This window comes from Camponotus vicinus, unplaced genomic scaffold (genome assembly GCF_025532165.1).
Source record: "Camponotus vicinus isolate PSW18456_S1 unplaced genomic scaffold, iyCamVici1.0 SCAF_3, whole genome shotgun sequence".
In the NCBI taxonomy this organism is placed as follows: Eukaryota; Metazoa; Arthropoda; class Insecta; order Hymenoptera; family Formicidae; genus Camponotus; species Camponotus vicinus.
Window position 1 is genome coordinate 17025336 of NW_028141967.1, and position 14246 is coordinate 17039581.

General features: G+C 27.4%; 1 protein-coding gene across 8 annotated transcripts in view; it reads right to left on the reverse strand.

Annotated features, from left to right (window-relative positions):
- The window catches only part of LOC145968047 (glycine receptor subunit alpha-2-like), a 294643-nt gene that overhangs the window by 250070 nt on the left and 30327 nt on the right, over nucleotides 1-14246 (reverse strand). The window contains exons 1-2 of one of the 8 annotated variants that reach the window (XM_083093263.1): nucleotides 3401-3504; nucleotides 2461-2503 (exon numbers count right to left, since the gene is read on the reverse strand). The exons of 6 other annotated variants lie outside the window; for them this stretch is intronic. In XM_083093263.1, coding sequence (XP_082949389.1) covers nucleotides 2461-2473 — 13 coding nt within the window. In that variant the 5' untranslated portion in view covers nucleotides 2474-2503; nucleotides 3401-3504. Of the gene's footprint in view, nucleotides 1-2460; nucleotides 2504-3400; nucleotides 4251-14246 lie in introns of those variants that run through there. One more of the 8 variants, XM_083093258.1, reaches the window with a different exon arrangement.

The following is a 14246-nucleotide window of genomic DNA, read 5'->3' on the forward strand; positions in this document are numbered from 1 at the left end:
AGGATTTTATACAAAAATTCATGAATATATTTATCAGAAATTACACAATCTCTTTCTCTTTATTTCTTGTGTTTATATTTTTTAACATAACAAACGAAATAATTATTAAAGTAACGGATCTTTGATGTAAAAATATAGCTTTACCTATGACAAATGCTTATAATTTTTTAATTTAATTACTGCGGAGAACTTTTTCGATATAAATTTGTGCATTGTACGTGAATTCGCTGTTTTAATTAGTTATATCATTGTCCAATGTAGAATCAAGGCATATTTGATTGCTATCGAGGAAGTCGATGCGTTCCTATCTGGTTATATCCCTACGGAAATTATCGAATTGCATGAAAGTACGGCTTTGTAAAACGGCAATCGGCAGGTAGTTTAATTAAACTTCGCCGCTAATTAACGCCGATTTTACAGCGTCCACATCTCTCGAGATTCGCGTCGCGGCCGAGTAATTTCGAATGATCGTCAGACGTTTAAAACATTGCAAAATGAAGAGTACAAAGACGCACGATGCACATCGATAAATTGCAATTTTCGTTAATTTATATCGATGATCAAATGAAAAGTGCATTAAATCAAGTGTGTTGTGTGTGTGTGTGTGTGTGTGTGTGTGTGTGTGTGTGTGTGTGTATGTGTGTGATTTTTTCCTTTATATATATAAGAATTATTTTTTCGTATATATATATAATTACAAATGTTCGTGAATGTTTCTTAGAAATCGCAATAAAAACTATAATATAAACAGACAGGTACATAAAATTTTTCTCTAAGAAATTAACCGATAAAGTTATTTCGTAATTAAGAACTTGGAAGAGCAAAACTAATATAAATGCGGTGTTGGAAAATTGTCGCGAAGGATGAACGCATCAAGAAGCAATTTTTGCAGTTTCTAATTATATCGTAGTAATAATGAAAATAACTTCAACAGTATTGTTGCAAAAAAATTTAAAAAACACAGTAGGTATGTGTTCTAGTATTTAATAAAAATTAATATTTGTCTTTATTTTTAAAATTTTTACTCTTTAAAATTATTACTATCAACTTGTAATCACATACCAAGATCAATACTGCATTATTTTACGAAAAGATATCATGTGAGCACAATTAGTTTTGATTGAAAAAAGCAGCTAATTACTATCATCACCTGAGTTAATTAATTACAACATACACACAACACACATACACTGTGATTGAATAAAATATTTTCAAAAAATTATGGCACTATGTTTTAATAATAACGTCTGACAGTCAATATTATATAACAAATATCTGCGTTAAATTATGATGAATATTACAATGGAGAACACGCGTAAACAAAATAATTGAACAATTAACTAGATAAATATATTGAATTATGCGAGCCAAATAAAGTAATACTTTTACTTATTTAGAAAAATACTTTAAAAATATAAAACGATATTTGCTTCTTTTTAAATAAGAAATTATTAAAAATTGTAAAAAATTAGATATTATAAAAAATACTGTACATCGATGTGAGTAATAAAAAAAAGTATACGAAAAAATTATAATGTATACTGTAATCCTTCTCTGTGCACATTTGCATATTTATAAATATCTTTTGAATAATAATAATATAGGCAATGCATTAGCACAATGATTATTTATTTAATATTTTCGTGGCTTATATGTGAATGTTTAGAAAAATTTTAATAAACAAAGAAAAATATAACGTTAAATGAAAAAATATGATAGCTTTCAGCATATTAGCCATATATACGCAACGCCTTTACTGTCGCATTTACTGCCCACGAACAGAACATCGCAAACAACCAGGTATACGGTAAGCAAAACACTTTAATTAACACGCTACGACGATCACTCAATCTTAATTAACATGCCAGGCGGAAAGTTCACGTAGCATTTGCATAAATTAACCCTCCTATGCACGCATTCAGTCTTCTGGCTATCGGATATGTACACGGGTGTTGACTAAGATAATGTAAGGATATCTTTCATTTTTAACCCATAATATAAATAATCTTATAAGTTAACAAAAAATATCAACAATCTTTTATTAACATATTTCAGAATATCTACTTCTTGTGTGAACTATCAATTTTAAGTTATAGAATGAAATAATAATGTTGAATAAATATATCATTGTATATACGTATAGCAAAAATTTTATGCAGTTATTTGTATTTTATAATTGATATATATATATATATATATATATATATATATATTTTTTTTTGTAATATATATATATATATATAACCAAATCTTTGTAAATTCGGTGTTTATATAAAGAACTTTTTAAAATGCTGTTTTAAGAAGATTTGTAAAACGCTTTATAAATGGTTAAGCGTTTTTAGAAGAGAAAATTAATTTTATACAATTTTATATATAAATTTAATACATACATATATTTGGTACAGATTAGTGACAAATTTATTATCACGTGATAACAATAAAAAATAATTTAGCACTCACCGATATGATGCATAACGGCAAAGTTGTAGTATACAATATTGATCTGTAAAATACAAATTTATCTAAATTGAATATATAAAGCGATGCCCAAAATAATATTTATAATATATTTGAAAATATTTATAATATATTATATTTGATTTTTACAATATATTTGAAAATATTTGTAATATATTATAATGTAATATTTATAAAAAGAATTATTATACGCTCACATTAGAAGTTTTCTTTTACATTCTTTACCACTTTATTTAATTAAATAAGCTACGTATTCTCTTCCAATTAAACTTTTATAAAATAAATAAATAATATATATATTTTTTATTTTATATTTTATATATAGTGCTAAATTATTTTTTATTGTCATCACGTGAATATATATGTATGTGTAATAAAAAATCTAATTTTATAACACAGTAATCTAAATAATATAAAAAAAATAATATCAAAAATGTTTTGAATTATTATATATATATATATATATATATATATATATATATATATATATATATATATATAATTCAAAACATTTTTGATGTTATGAATTTATATATATATATATATATATATATATATATATATATATATATATATATATAAATTATAAATATGTATATATATATATATATATATAAATTATAAATATGTATATATATATATATATATATATATATATATATGTATATATATATATATGTATATATATATATATATATATAAATTATAACTATGTATATATATATATATATATATATATATATATATATATATTTTTTAAGATTTTAAAAATAAAAAATTTAAAACTATATATGCATTATATTATGCAATATATAATGAAACAATAATGTAAAACAAATTGCCGTTTGTATGTAGAAATAAACAAGCAATTAATTTTGGAAGTGACAAATAATAAATTCAGTAAGTTATAAACTTCGCTTACCTCACGGTTGCTCCACCGTTGTTTGAAGCCTCTCCGGACCTTCACTTCTTCCTTTGTTCGTACTGATTCCTCATGGCACTTACACTCGCGAAAACAAATATTAATTGCGCACTAATCACTAGACCTACAACAATCGCGCGACACTTTGCACGTACACGACTCTCCCGGGACTACTTACACGAGACGCTAACTTCATTATATTACAAGAATGTATGCAAAAACTGAGTACGTGATTTATGGCCGAAATGATTTATCGTAAATCACTCATCAATGCTATCTCTGATTTTAACAAATAATGTAGTATATTATAGTTATGTCATCGCTCTCCATTCTACGTATTTATAATCTAACCTATATATTCATAAGCGCGAAAATAAATGCGCGAATTATAATTAAAGACAAATACGTATCCGCCGAATGTCGTTTTATTCGAAAATATATCATCGCTTTATTGACTCGGACGATAAATCTCGATTGTATAAATCTCAACTAAAATACCCAAACCGATGCTTAAAAATACTGAATTTTAGATATATTATTGACAGGCATTAAGATATTAAATACGTACCAGTACGTTAAATTACTGTCGCTAATTAATTGAATGCGTCATAATGCCGAAATTCGCCTTACCTACCTTGACGCGATTATATGCGCGTCGAAATAAAGGTTATATTAATTAAAAAATGCGACGTTCATGCGCAAATTGAATCATCGGGGATAGTTAAACGTAATAATCATTGCCAATTCGAATAATCCTGATCGCGTTTGGCCTGCTATTTGTCGCGATTATATATTTGAGAGATAATACGTACAACACGGAGCGTCTCATGTCAGTAACCTTCCCTCTCGAGAGTCGCCGTGCGAAAGGACACGAAAGCAGTGACGCGTGAACGTTGTGAAAACAGCGCTACCCCCACCACGACTACCCAATGATTGACACGGGTCTTATTTCACTCTTCTCACATTAATTTCTACTTACCTTTTGAAGCTCTTTTTGATACTCTTTTGAACGAATTATTAATTATCCTTTATTTCGACGAATGGATCTTTGCAATAGTATCACGTGAATTGATCGCACGAGCTATAATATAATATATCCTCGAATGTAATACAAATCTCGTAAGTAATAAAAATTGTTTACGTTCCATAGTCGCGCGGTAAAGCTCGGTTGAGAGTTCCATACCTTGTTGTCATTTCGGCAGGAAGAGTCGAACAGGAATATTATCGCGAGTTTTACGGCTTATTATTTCTCGAAATATATAATTGAGTGACAAATACTAGCGAATGCAATCGTTTCGTAAGATTATTAGCAATTATTATTAAGATTACATATACCTGCGCGATTAATTCCCGCGAATTAATATTGCGTCTTGACTAAAATTTAACTTTACTCGACGCATATAATATCGTTAAGTGGATCGATTTCGACCTGAATGGCATTGTGACGCATTCAATTAATTAGTATAGTCACATTTAACACACTGGTACGTGTATTTATTATCGCATATCTCTATATTTGTCAACTGCGTACTAAAAATTCTATCGCGTAAATAATCAATAAAACGATCATAAATATAAAATAAAAAATAAAGTGTAGTAATTGCTGATACTCTTGTTTACAGATTTAACGCGATGATGTATTTTCGAATATGACATTCCAAGGATATTTATCTTTAATGTTAACTGTACATTTATTTTCATACTTAAGTTATAAGTATAATAAGGTTATAATATATTATTCGTTAAAAGAGTAGCATTATCGAGTGATTTGCGATTTTAACTATAAATTGTGTGTATTTTCGCACTTTTCTTTTATTGTAATATAATAAAATGGTCTCGTCTCGTATGATTAATGTCGGGAGTGCCTTGCAAAGTATCGCGCGATTATTGTCTAATGATTAGAATACGCGGTCGCAATTAATATCTGTTTTCGCGAGTGTAAATACTATGAGGAATCAGTAGAGGATAAAGAGAGGGGATAAAAGCCCGGGGAGGCATTAGGTGACTGCGGAGCCGTAACTAGGTGAGCAAATTTATAATTCAATTTATTATTTGTTATTATTGTAATTAATTGCTCATTTATTCTTACGGTAACAATTTATTTTAGATTATTGTGTAATATAATGCGTATAAAGTATATTCTAGATTTTATTTTGAAAATTTTAAAATATTTTTATATTAAAATTTATAATAATTTATATATATACATATATATATATACATATATATAAAATACATTATCTGAAATCTATAATATTACTTAAATTACTTCTACAAAACTCTTAGATTTTTATTTTCATTATATTTTATAGAAATTTTGTAAAAAAATTTTCATATATAAGAGACTATGTAATTTGTTTGATAAAAATGTGTTAAAGGATAATTAAAAATTTCCAATGAGGAGCGTAATAATTATATTTTTTTAATATTAATTATTTTAGGCATTGCTTTATTCAACTTAGGTAAATTTGTATTTTGCAGGTCAACGTTGTATACTACAACTCCGCTGCTGCGCATCGTATCGGTGAGTGCTAAATTATTTTTTATTGTATTTTCGAGATAATAAATTTACAAATGTTTCATATTTCATATATTTGTATTAGATATATATATATATATATATATATATATATATATATGTGTGTTTTTTGTAAAACTAATTTTCCTTTAATTTTTTAATAAAATTTACGCGCGTTCTTTTAATGCATTGAATCTTTCTAAAACAATATATATACGATTCGTCTTAAAATATTTTATAGAAATAATTACTATTTAATAATATTTAATAAATATACATGTTGCGAGCTTTTTGTAAATTTAACTTTCTCATAGATTATTTTTTGACAATCTAAGCTTTTTATAAAAACACTGGTCTCTCTCTTTCTCTCTATAAAATAGCAATACTTTGTAAAAAAGCTAATTTTTTATAAAATGCATGCAACACATACATTTTATCTTTAATAATTATTTAAACTTTTTTACAAAATAAATAAATAAAATTTATAAAATAAATTTCTTCACAAAATAAAAAGTAAAAAATAATACAAAAAATATGCATCAATATACACTGAGAATTAATGTTACATATAACTTTATATATAAAAAATACAATGTTCAAAAGATATCTCATGCTTATATAAATTTTACAAAATTTTACATAATTTGTCCAAGATGTTATAAAATAAATATTTATTTAAATTTTCATATTATAATATTATCTAATATTTGATATTATAAAAAATTGTTTAAGTGAAGTAAAAAAATAGAGATGTAGGAAAAATAGAGAGGAGAAAAAGAAATAGAGATGTAGGACTCTCTTTTTTATTTGCAATACGAATAAAATCTGGAATGAGTTGGAAACGAAACTGAAAGCATCCGGAAGGAACGTCCGCGCACAAAAGATGAAAGTGAAAGAACTGGAAACAGTCAGGCTTTCAAATGGAAACCCAAAAAACGTATCCGATTTCAGTTAGATGAACGTGCTACTGTCGCTTTTACATTTAGTTCATTCCAGTAGTGAGTAAACTTCCGACCGCAACGAGTAAATTTCCTATCCTGTCAACTAGCCGGGAAATAGCATTTCCGGTAGGTACCACTGTCTGTGGAAAAGCATATTCTGACCAATCTCAAATTTGGCTACTTTTGGTATTTTTATTTACTTTAGGCTTTTAAGAAATAAGTTAATATTATTAAAATTTCATTTAATTTATTTTCTTAAAGGTCGCAATAGAATTTTATTTTAATAACTGTTGCATCATAATTGTTGAAATTTTAAAAAAAGGAAAAAAAGAAAAACAATAATATGTGTATGTTTATCAATTAACTATAGTAATAATGAATAAATTACGAATATAAAAAATAGAAACTAAAATAGTTCTAATTAGTCTTTTAAATATATAGAATTATATACATGTTTCATAATAGGATAAATGATTTGAATTTACATTATCGTAAACACTATCTGTTGATTAAATAAATTTTATCTATATATAGGATTCATCATTGAACCCGCTTATTATGATTTGATTTATATTTTGACAACGGTATTAATTTCTCGTCGCATTCAACTCGCGTTTATTCGTTATTAAGCGTCGCCGCGATGAAAGTCACGCAATTAATTCATCGCGCGATTGCCCGTTTGTCCGCTGCAAATGATCACCCGTAACCGCAAAATTCCGCCTTTAATTCGCTCGATGTTACCATCATGCAACTGATAACGCTGCCAATAAGGTCTCGTTAAAATTTGCCTCCACGCAGCAATTAGAGCGATCAATTTTTTATTGTACAGTCGCGGCATCGTGCTGGAAATTTTGGACAAAATCCGCAGACAAATAATAAACCGGTGCATTCGACGGCTGGTCAGTAAAAGCGATTTCTCGCGCAAAATACTGTATTTTGATATTGGTGGAATATTGATACTTTTCTCGTATATACAATATGTTCGTTATTTATACTTATTCCTTTAATTTAAGAAATAAACAAGTAAACTTAAAAATAAATAGCCTATACATAGTAATATTACTCCATATATGCTACAACTGACCTTTCTGTATAATTTTTAAATTGTATATCTTTGAGTCTTGGTCTACTTATTTAAACAAAATTTTATTTGAAAATAATAAAGATATCTGATAATCAATCTTTGAAAAATATAAACAATTTTAAATATCTATTTTTTTCATTTTGATTGACAAAAATTTTATTTAAAGTAAAGAAATGAGAAAATTGTTTTGCTTAAAAATTTTTCTGTTTACAAATTTCCAATTTTTTAAGCACTATTAGAAACCAGATTAAAGTCCATATTTTTAATTACAATTAAACAGTCAAAATCGGACGTTATATTATTGCAAAGCACAGCCAAAACGCGAATTTGATGGCCGTGTCAATTTTTCTAAAAAATCCAATTTGTCATGATGATAGCAATTCAATTATAACGATTAGTTTTTAATGCGCAATATAATGCTTGATATGTATTGTCCAAAATGATTTGACAATAAATTAAATTAGATGCCAATATTAAAATATAGTGTTTATTGCAATAAAAATTGTAATTTATATCGACAATAATTTTATAGAGAATGATTCTTTTTCTTCTTTGATTGGATGAAAATGTAAAAATATATCTTTGTAAATCATTCTTTGACCCGCTTTTACATTTTCGTTCATTTCTGAATAAGCTTTTCCAATATCAGCTCGGTCTGTTTGTTGGAGCTTTTTATTATACGTCAAATAATACGTACGTATTTACATGGACGTATTGAATTATCGCTGTTTGATTTAATTAATCAACCAATATCCTTTTTCATTATATCTGCATTATGCTATATTTTTGCAAGATATATATCATTGCTCAGTATCTGGTTTTATGTACTTTTTTAATTATTAATAACGTAATATATCGATGAGAGTGTACAATCGTATTATTATAATTCTGCATACCAATCGCTCAACTTCTAAATTTAATTTTCCATCACAAATTCCTCTGATAATGATTGAGAATATATTATACATTATTTTCAATAGACATGCACGTAATAATAATTTATAATTTTAAGCATACTAAAATAAAAAAATATCTCTCTAATTCTTTTCATTTCACATTAAATTATTACACAAATAACATATGATTGCAAAAATAATAGAGTTTTAAGAACTTCAATTGTATAATCAAAGTGTGAATAATCATCCATTTATATATCATATGCGGGTTGAAAATATCAGAAATAAGATTAAAATTAATCATCGATAAAATATTATGCAGTATTTTTTTCTATAACAAGCAGAGAAAAGTGTAATTCAATTTTTTAGTAATAACATTTGCACTAATTTTTCATTATATTCGTAAAAAATAATATAATAGAAACATAATCATAAAATTAATCGTTGAAACAAGGACTTCTTGCAAAAAAATTCTGTATTGGATATGAATGTATTTTTTTCATTGCGATTTTTAGAACGACGATTGAGTTTTTGCGTGCATCTTTGAATCCTATCGATCTGAGTTAACTAGCAAAACTTAATCTAATAATTTTTTTTAATTTTTTATATTTTTAAATAAATTTATAAACACACATGTATAGAAATATGATTTCTCAATAATGTGAGATTTTCAATAATTTGCCATGCTGTCAATTTACTCAGGTTTGTTTACTTGTTCCTTCGCTTCTCCATTTATATCATTTACCTTATGTTACTCGTCTTACGCCTTTCGATCTAGTTTTGAAATCGATCGGGCATAACGTGAGGCACGTGCACACGCATTGAATTTCTATGATACGGAATTCACCATTCATTCATACCGTTTGTTCGCGATTTCACCGCAAATGTATTCATATGAATTCATATCGCACTTTCTCGTTTCGATTCCTCGATCATATCGGAAATACATCACGATGGATGCAACGTACACACGCAAGGCTACTCAACGCACTCTTTTTCTTTGATCTCTTTTAGATCTATACTTCCTAAATTTTGTAAAAGATACTTTTTCTTACCCCTCTCTTTTTCTCTCTCTCTCATACAATAAAGTTTTAAGCACACTTTAGACGACTTATAATTCATGAGATTCAAGACAGTTTTTATTTATATAATTTTATATGTCATATAATACATACAGAAAGCATTTAATAAAATTAAATGTTCTATATATTTCAGAATTTTCTTTATAAAATACGTATATTTATATATTGATACATGATATAATATACATATACAGCATTAAAATTATAAATAAATGTTTGTCTTTATCGTGTATAGTAGATCCTCTAAAGTAATGGCTTTAGAAAATAACAAAGATATCTGAATATTGATTTTGAGACACAAACAAGAAAAATGACATAGCACATAAACAGGTTTTAAGAAAATACACAAATATAAATTTTAGACAATTATTAAAATTAAGGAGATTACTATAATAACAAAAAGAATATTATTTTACTTTTGAAGTTATTGGTGCGGTTGCATCATCGCATCAACCATAAGTCTGCATCTCGCTGAATATTTAATAATGTCTTCCCTACATTCTGATCGTCGTTACCTTCTTACGACCTTATGTCACGTTGCATAATGCAAGTCGAGTTGCTAGCAGTGCGAGAAAACCCGTTTGTCGCATAAATTCGCGGCTACGGAAAACCTGGTCGGCTCGCTTTCTCGCGAAAATCGCTCGCAGCTACACTCACCGTATGTTCGCCAAGACGAGCTTTATCGTGCGATAAACGCGTCCGTTTCGAGGTCATGCGAAAAATTTGCGAGCGGAATTTCTGTTTCAGTTAAACAGATGTTTCTTCATTTTCCAGCCACGACTATCGTCTCATAAATATTATATAAAATTCGATCGAGAAACTTCTTACGATTGCTTACAAGTGTATATCTATTACAAGTGTATAATATCTATTGTTCAAAAAACTCATTACTCATAATTTATTCTTGTCCGCCAATTTCTCTAGGTTTATTTATATGTTACATAAATTATATACGAGATTGAAAAAACTATTTAAAGTGTACTCTGTTTTTATATATTATTTTGTAACATATACATGTATGTGTGTGTGTGTGTGTTTTAAATAAATTAAAAAATTATTTTTGATAAAAATTGTGATAACACTAATTTATATAATTAAAAATTTACATATTAAAAATTAATATATTAATTTATATTAATATTTTGTCGAAAATTTTTGTGCATAAAAATATCTGACAATTTCCAAAAAAAATTCTTTATCTATTTTACATAAATTATCCTCAAAATCGTTGATATGTTAAATATAATTAGCATTATTTCAATCTTCTTTCAATTAGCTTTATCAATCTTCGTTAACGGCAATAAATCGTTAAATATTTCGTATTTTTAATGAAATATGATTTTAAAAATCATATATATAATAAAAATCATAATATCTGAATAGATGTTTACTTTGATGATTTTTTTGCGAATATTTAGTATATTGGAGATTTTCCTATCTCTCGTTCAACTTAAAAAAACAAAAACATCGAAATGAAAAACGTCATTATTTCTTTCTTTCGATTTTTTCCTCGTCGTTTTGTCCTCAGTCGACCGCATCATGCGATCCTTTCATGGTTTTTCTCGCGAGTGCTGTTTTGTGACGGAATTCACCTGGGTGAACATTTGTTGCTTCCGGCGAAAGCTTTCAGTCTTTCAGTGAAAAACATCTTTCTTTGAAAGCTCAGAAAAAAATCGTAATTTCCCAGCTATTAAATTAATCGAAAAATCTTGGCAATGATTTTGAAAATTAGAAACAGAATTAAATGACAATAATTTAAGACCAAACGAATCTATATATTCCTATCTTTAGACATATAATTTTACGAAAAACCAACACGATATCATAACGCTCAAACATAATGTGCATTTATTATTCTTATATTGATTATTTGATTATTGATTTGATTATTCTTACATTGATTATATCAATTATTCGTTAAGTATGTTTTGATTACTATTTCCATTTGTTATTTTCTATTTATTATATTTTTTCCATTTATTTATAATTAGTAACTACTAACTAGTTATAAACAAATAGAAAAAACATACTAGCAGTTACAGAACTAATTAATTAATTATCAGTTACAGAACTAATTAATTAATTAATTTGAAAACTATATAGAAATAAAGAATTTTTGAAGAATTTAGTATATATAGCTGATAGGTTGATATTCGATTGATATTCGACTGAATATCGAATATTATTAATACTACGATGAATATTAATTATAACTGTAAAAAAAAGAGGAAGAGAGAGGAAAGAATTATTATTTGTAAATATTTTACAAAATTTAAAAAAGAATATGTAAAAAATTTTTACTATAATAATATCCTGATTTCTTCTTTTCTCTTTGTAATTATATATGTATTGATTATTTTTTCTTAATTAAATAATGAATGATAATTTATAATCAATTTTACTTTTTTAGCATTGATATGAAATTGAACACCATCATTAATACAATATTATATTAATTTAAGTAACATTTTCCATATTCTAACGAGCACGACAAATGAGCACTAGCATATATTCTGTTAATATTATTTTTTGTTTTAACAAAGAAAAGAATTCCGCGAGAGTCTTTCCGCCATCTCGCCATATTTCGTTTCTCTCCTTATTTTTAAAAGTAACTTAAGACCGGTTTGTAAAGTTCCTATCTCGTTGGAAGATACGCCTTTATCTCTGTATAATTCTCAAATGGAGTGCTGATGTAAAATTTAATCTTGCTTGAAGTTTTGCGGCCGATGAAACCTGACGATTTCGGCCTCGTCGCATCGTGGCAGGGTTCAAACTTTGAGATCGATCCTGATAAAAGTCGGTCCGTTACAATATCGTACCATTGTTTTTATCGATCCTTTATTTTTACGACCGGCATGGATTTTTGCCAGTCGTGCCGAGTATTCAACGTATCCCGCGATTTTTCTGTATTGTGTCGCGCGACTTTTTTTCAGTCGAGACTTTGAAGTGCGTCATCGATGCGCACGGCTACGTGGAATCAAGTTTTCATCGCGATCGTTTCTCGCCAACGGCAGTGCAAGTTTATCGGGGATACCAGTAACTGGCTAGAAAGATCAACACGCGACGTACTTCCTCGCTTTTATGCGGCGTACTTGTCTCATGAATCGAAATTGTTTACGAGAGCATTGTTTCAGACCAATTTTCAGATCTTACATCGATCAGAAAAGAAAGCAAAGAAAATAAAAAAATTATTTATTTTATAAACTACACACCTCAAATTGCCACAATCAATTTCAAAAAAATATTCATATTTAAATTTTATTCATTTTTATTTCCTTTAAACTTATATGTGTATGTGATCTCAATAATTGTTTTATCTTTATCGTTTTCAAATAAATATTTAAAATAATAATGCCAATTTATCTTGTATAACTATTTTTCAGCACAACGCTGAATCTCAATTCAATTAGCTAATTTGAAAAAAATCGCGTCGTTCGAAAATAATTACATAATTTTATAAAGAGAAAAGAGAAAGAATACGATTGCTGTGTAATTTCTAGTGCTATGTGAATATTTTGTACACGTCAGTGTTTCTTGCCTGTAATGTCTTCTTCTCGGTACGTTTGGAACACGTGCGATGTACAAAGCGGGGAACGCAAGCGCGCGAATTTGGTTTGACTTACAAAGTCCACCTGTACGACGGAGTACCGTCGAATTTTTCTTCGTCGTACATTTTCATGCGCAGCCGGTTATGGGGTGTAACGAGTTTTAAGACCGAAATGTAATACAGTGTTGTAGCGATTTTCTATTCGTGCGATCGCAAATATATTTTATCTTCGATAAAATTTACGATTACAATAAGCAATATTGTCCTGTTTATATAACGCTGTAATAAAGTTCCAGTTTTTTGTTGAGTGTTTTAAGTGAGATTTATTGACACAAATTCTCTCAGAGAGTAACTTTAAACAATTTCAAAGAGTATAGATAATTATTACTTTACACAGGAAAGGTATAAAACGTTTATTAATATATATGTCGCTATTTTTATTTCTACTAAAAGTGAAATAGATAAAAAAAATTTCATCAATATTAATATTTATTCATATATACATATACAAATATCGATTTTGTATAATATTTCAATATTATCTAAAAGGGGATAAATCCTCTTTTTACGTGCGTAACGTGAATACGCTAAATACGCTGACAGCTTTCGAATAGTAACCATTATTAGAATTGCAAGATAAAACATACTATATTTTATTTATTATTGTCGACTCATTATGAGTTACATTAATGGTCGAATAAGTGAATGATAACAATGTATACAGCACTGATATTTGAAATAAGCTAGTACGCGGTTTTAGCATCAGTTTCTTTGACAC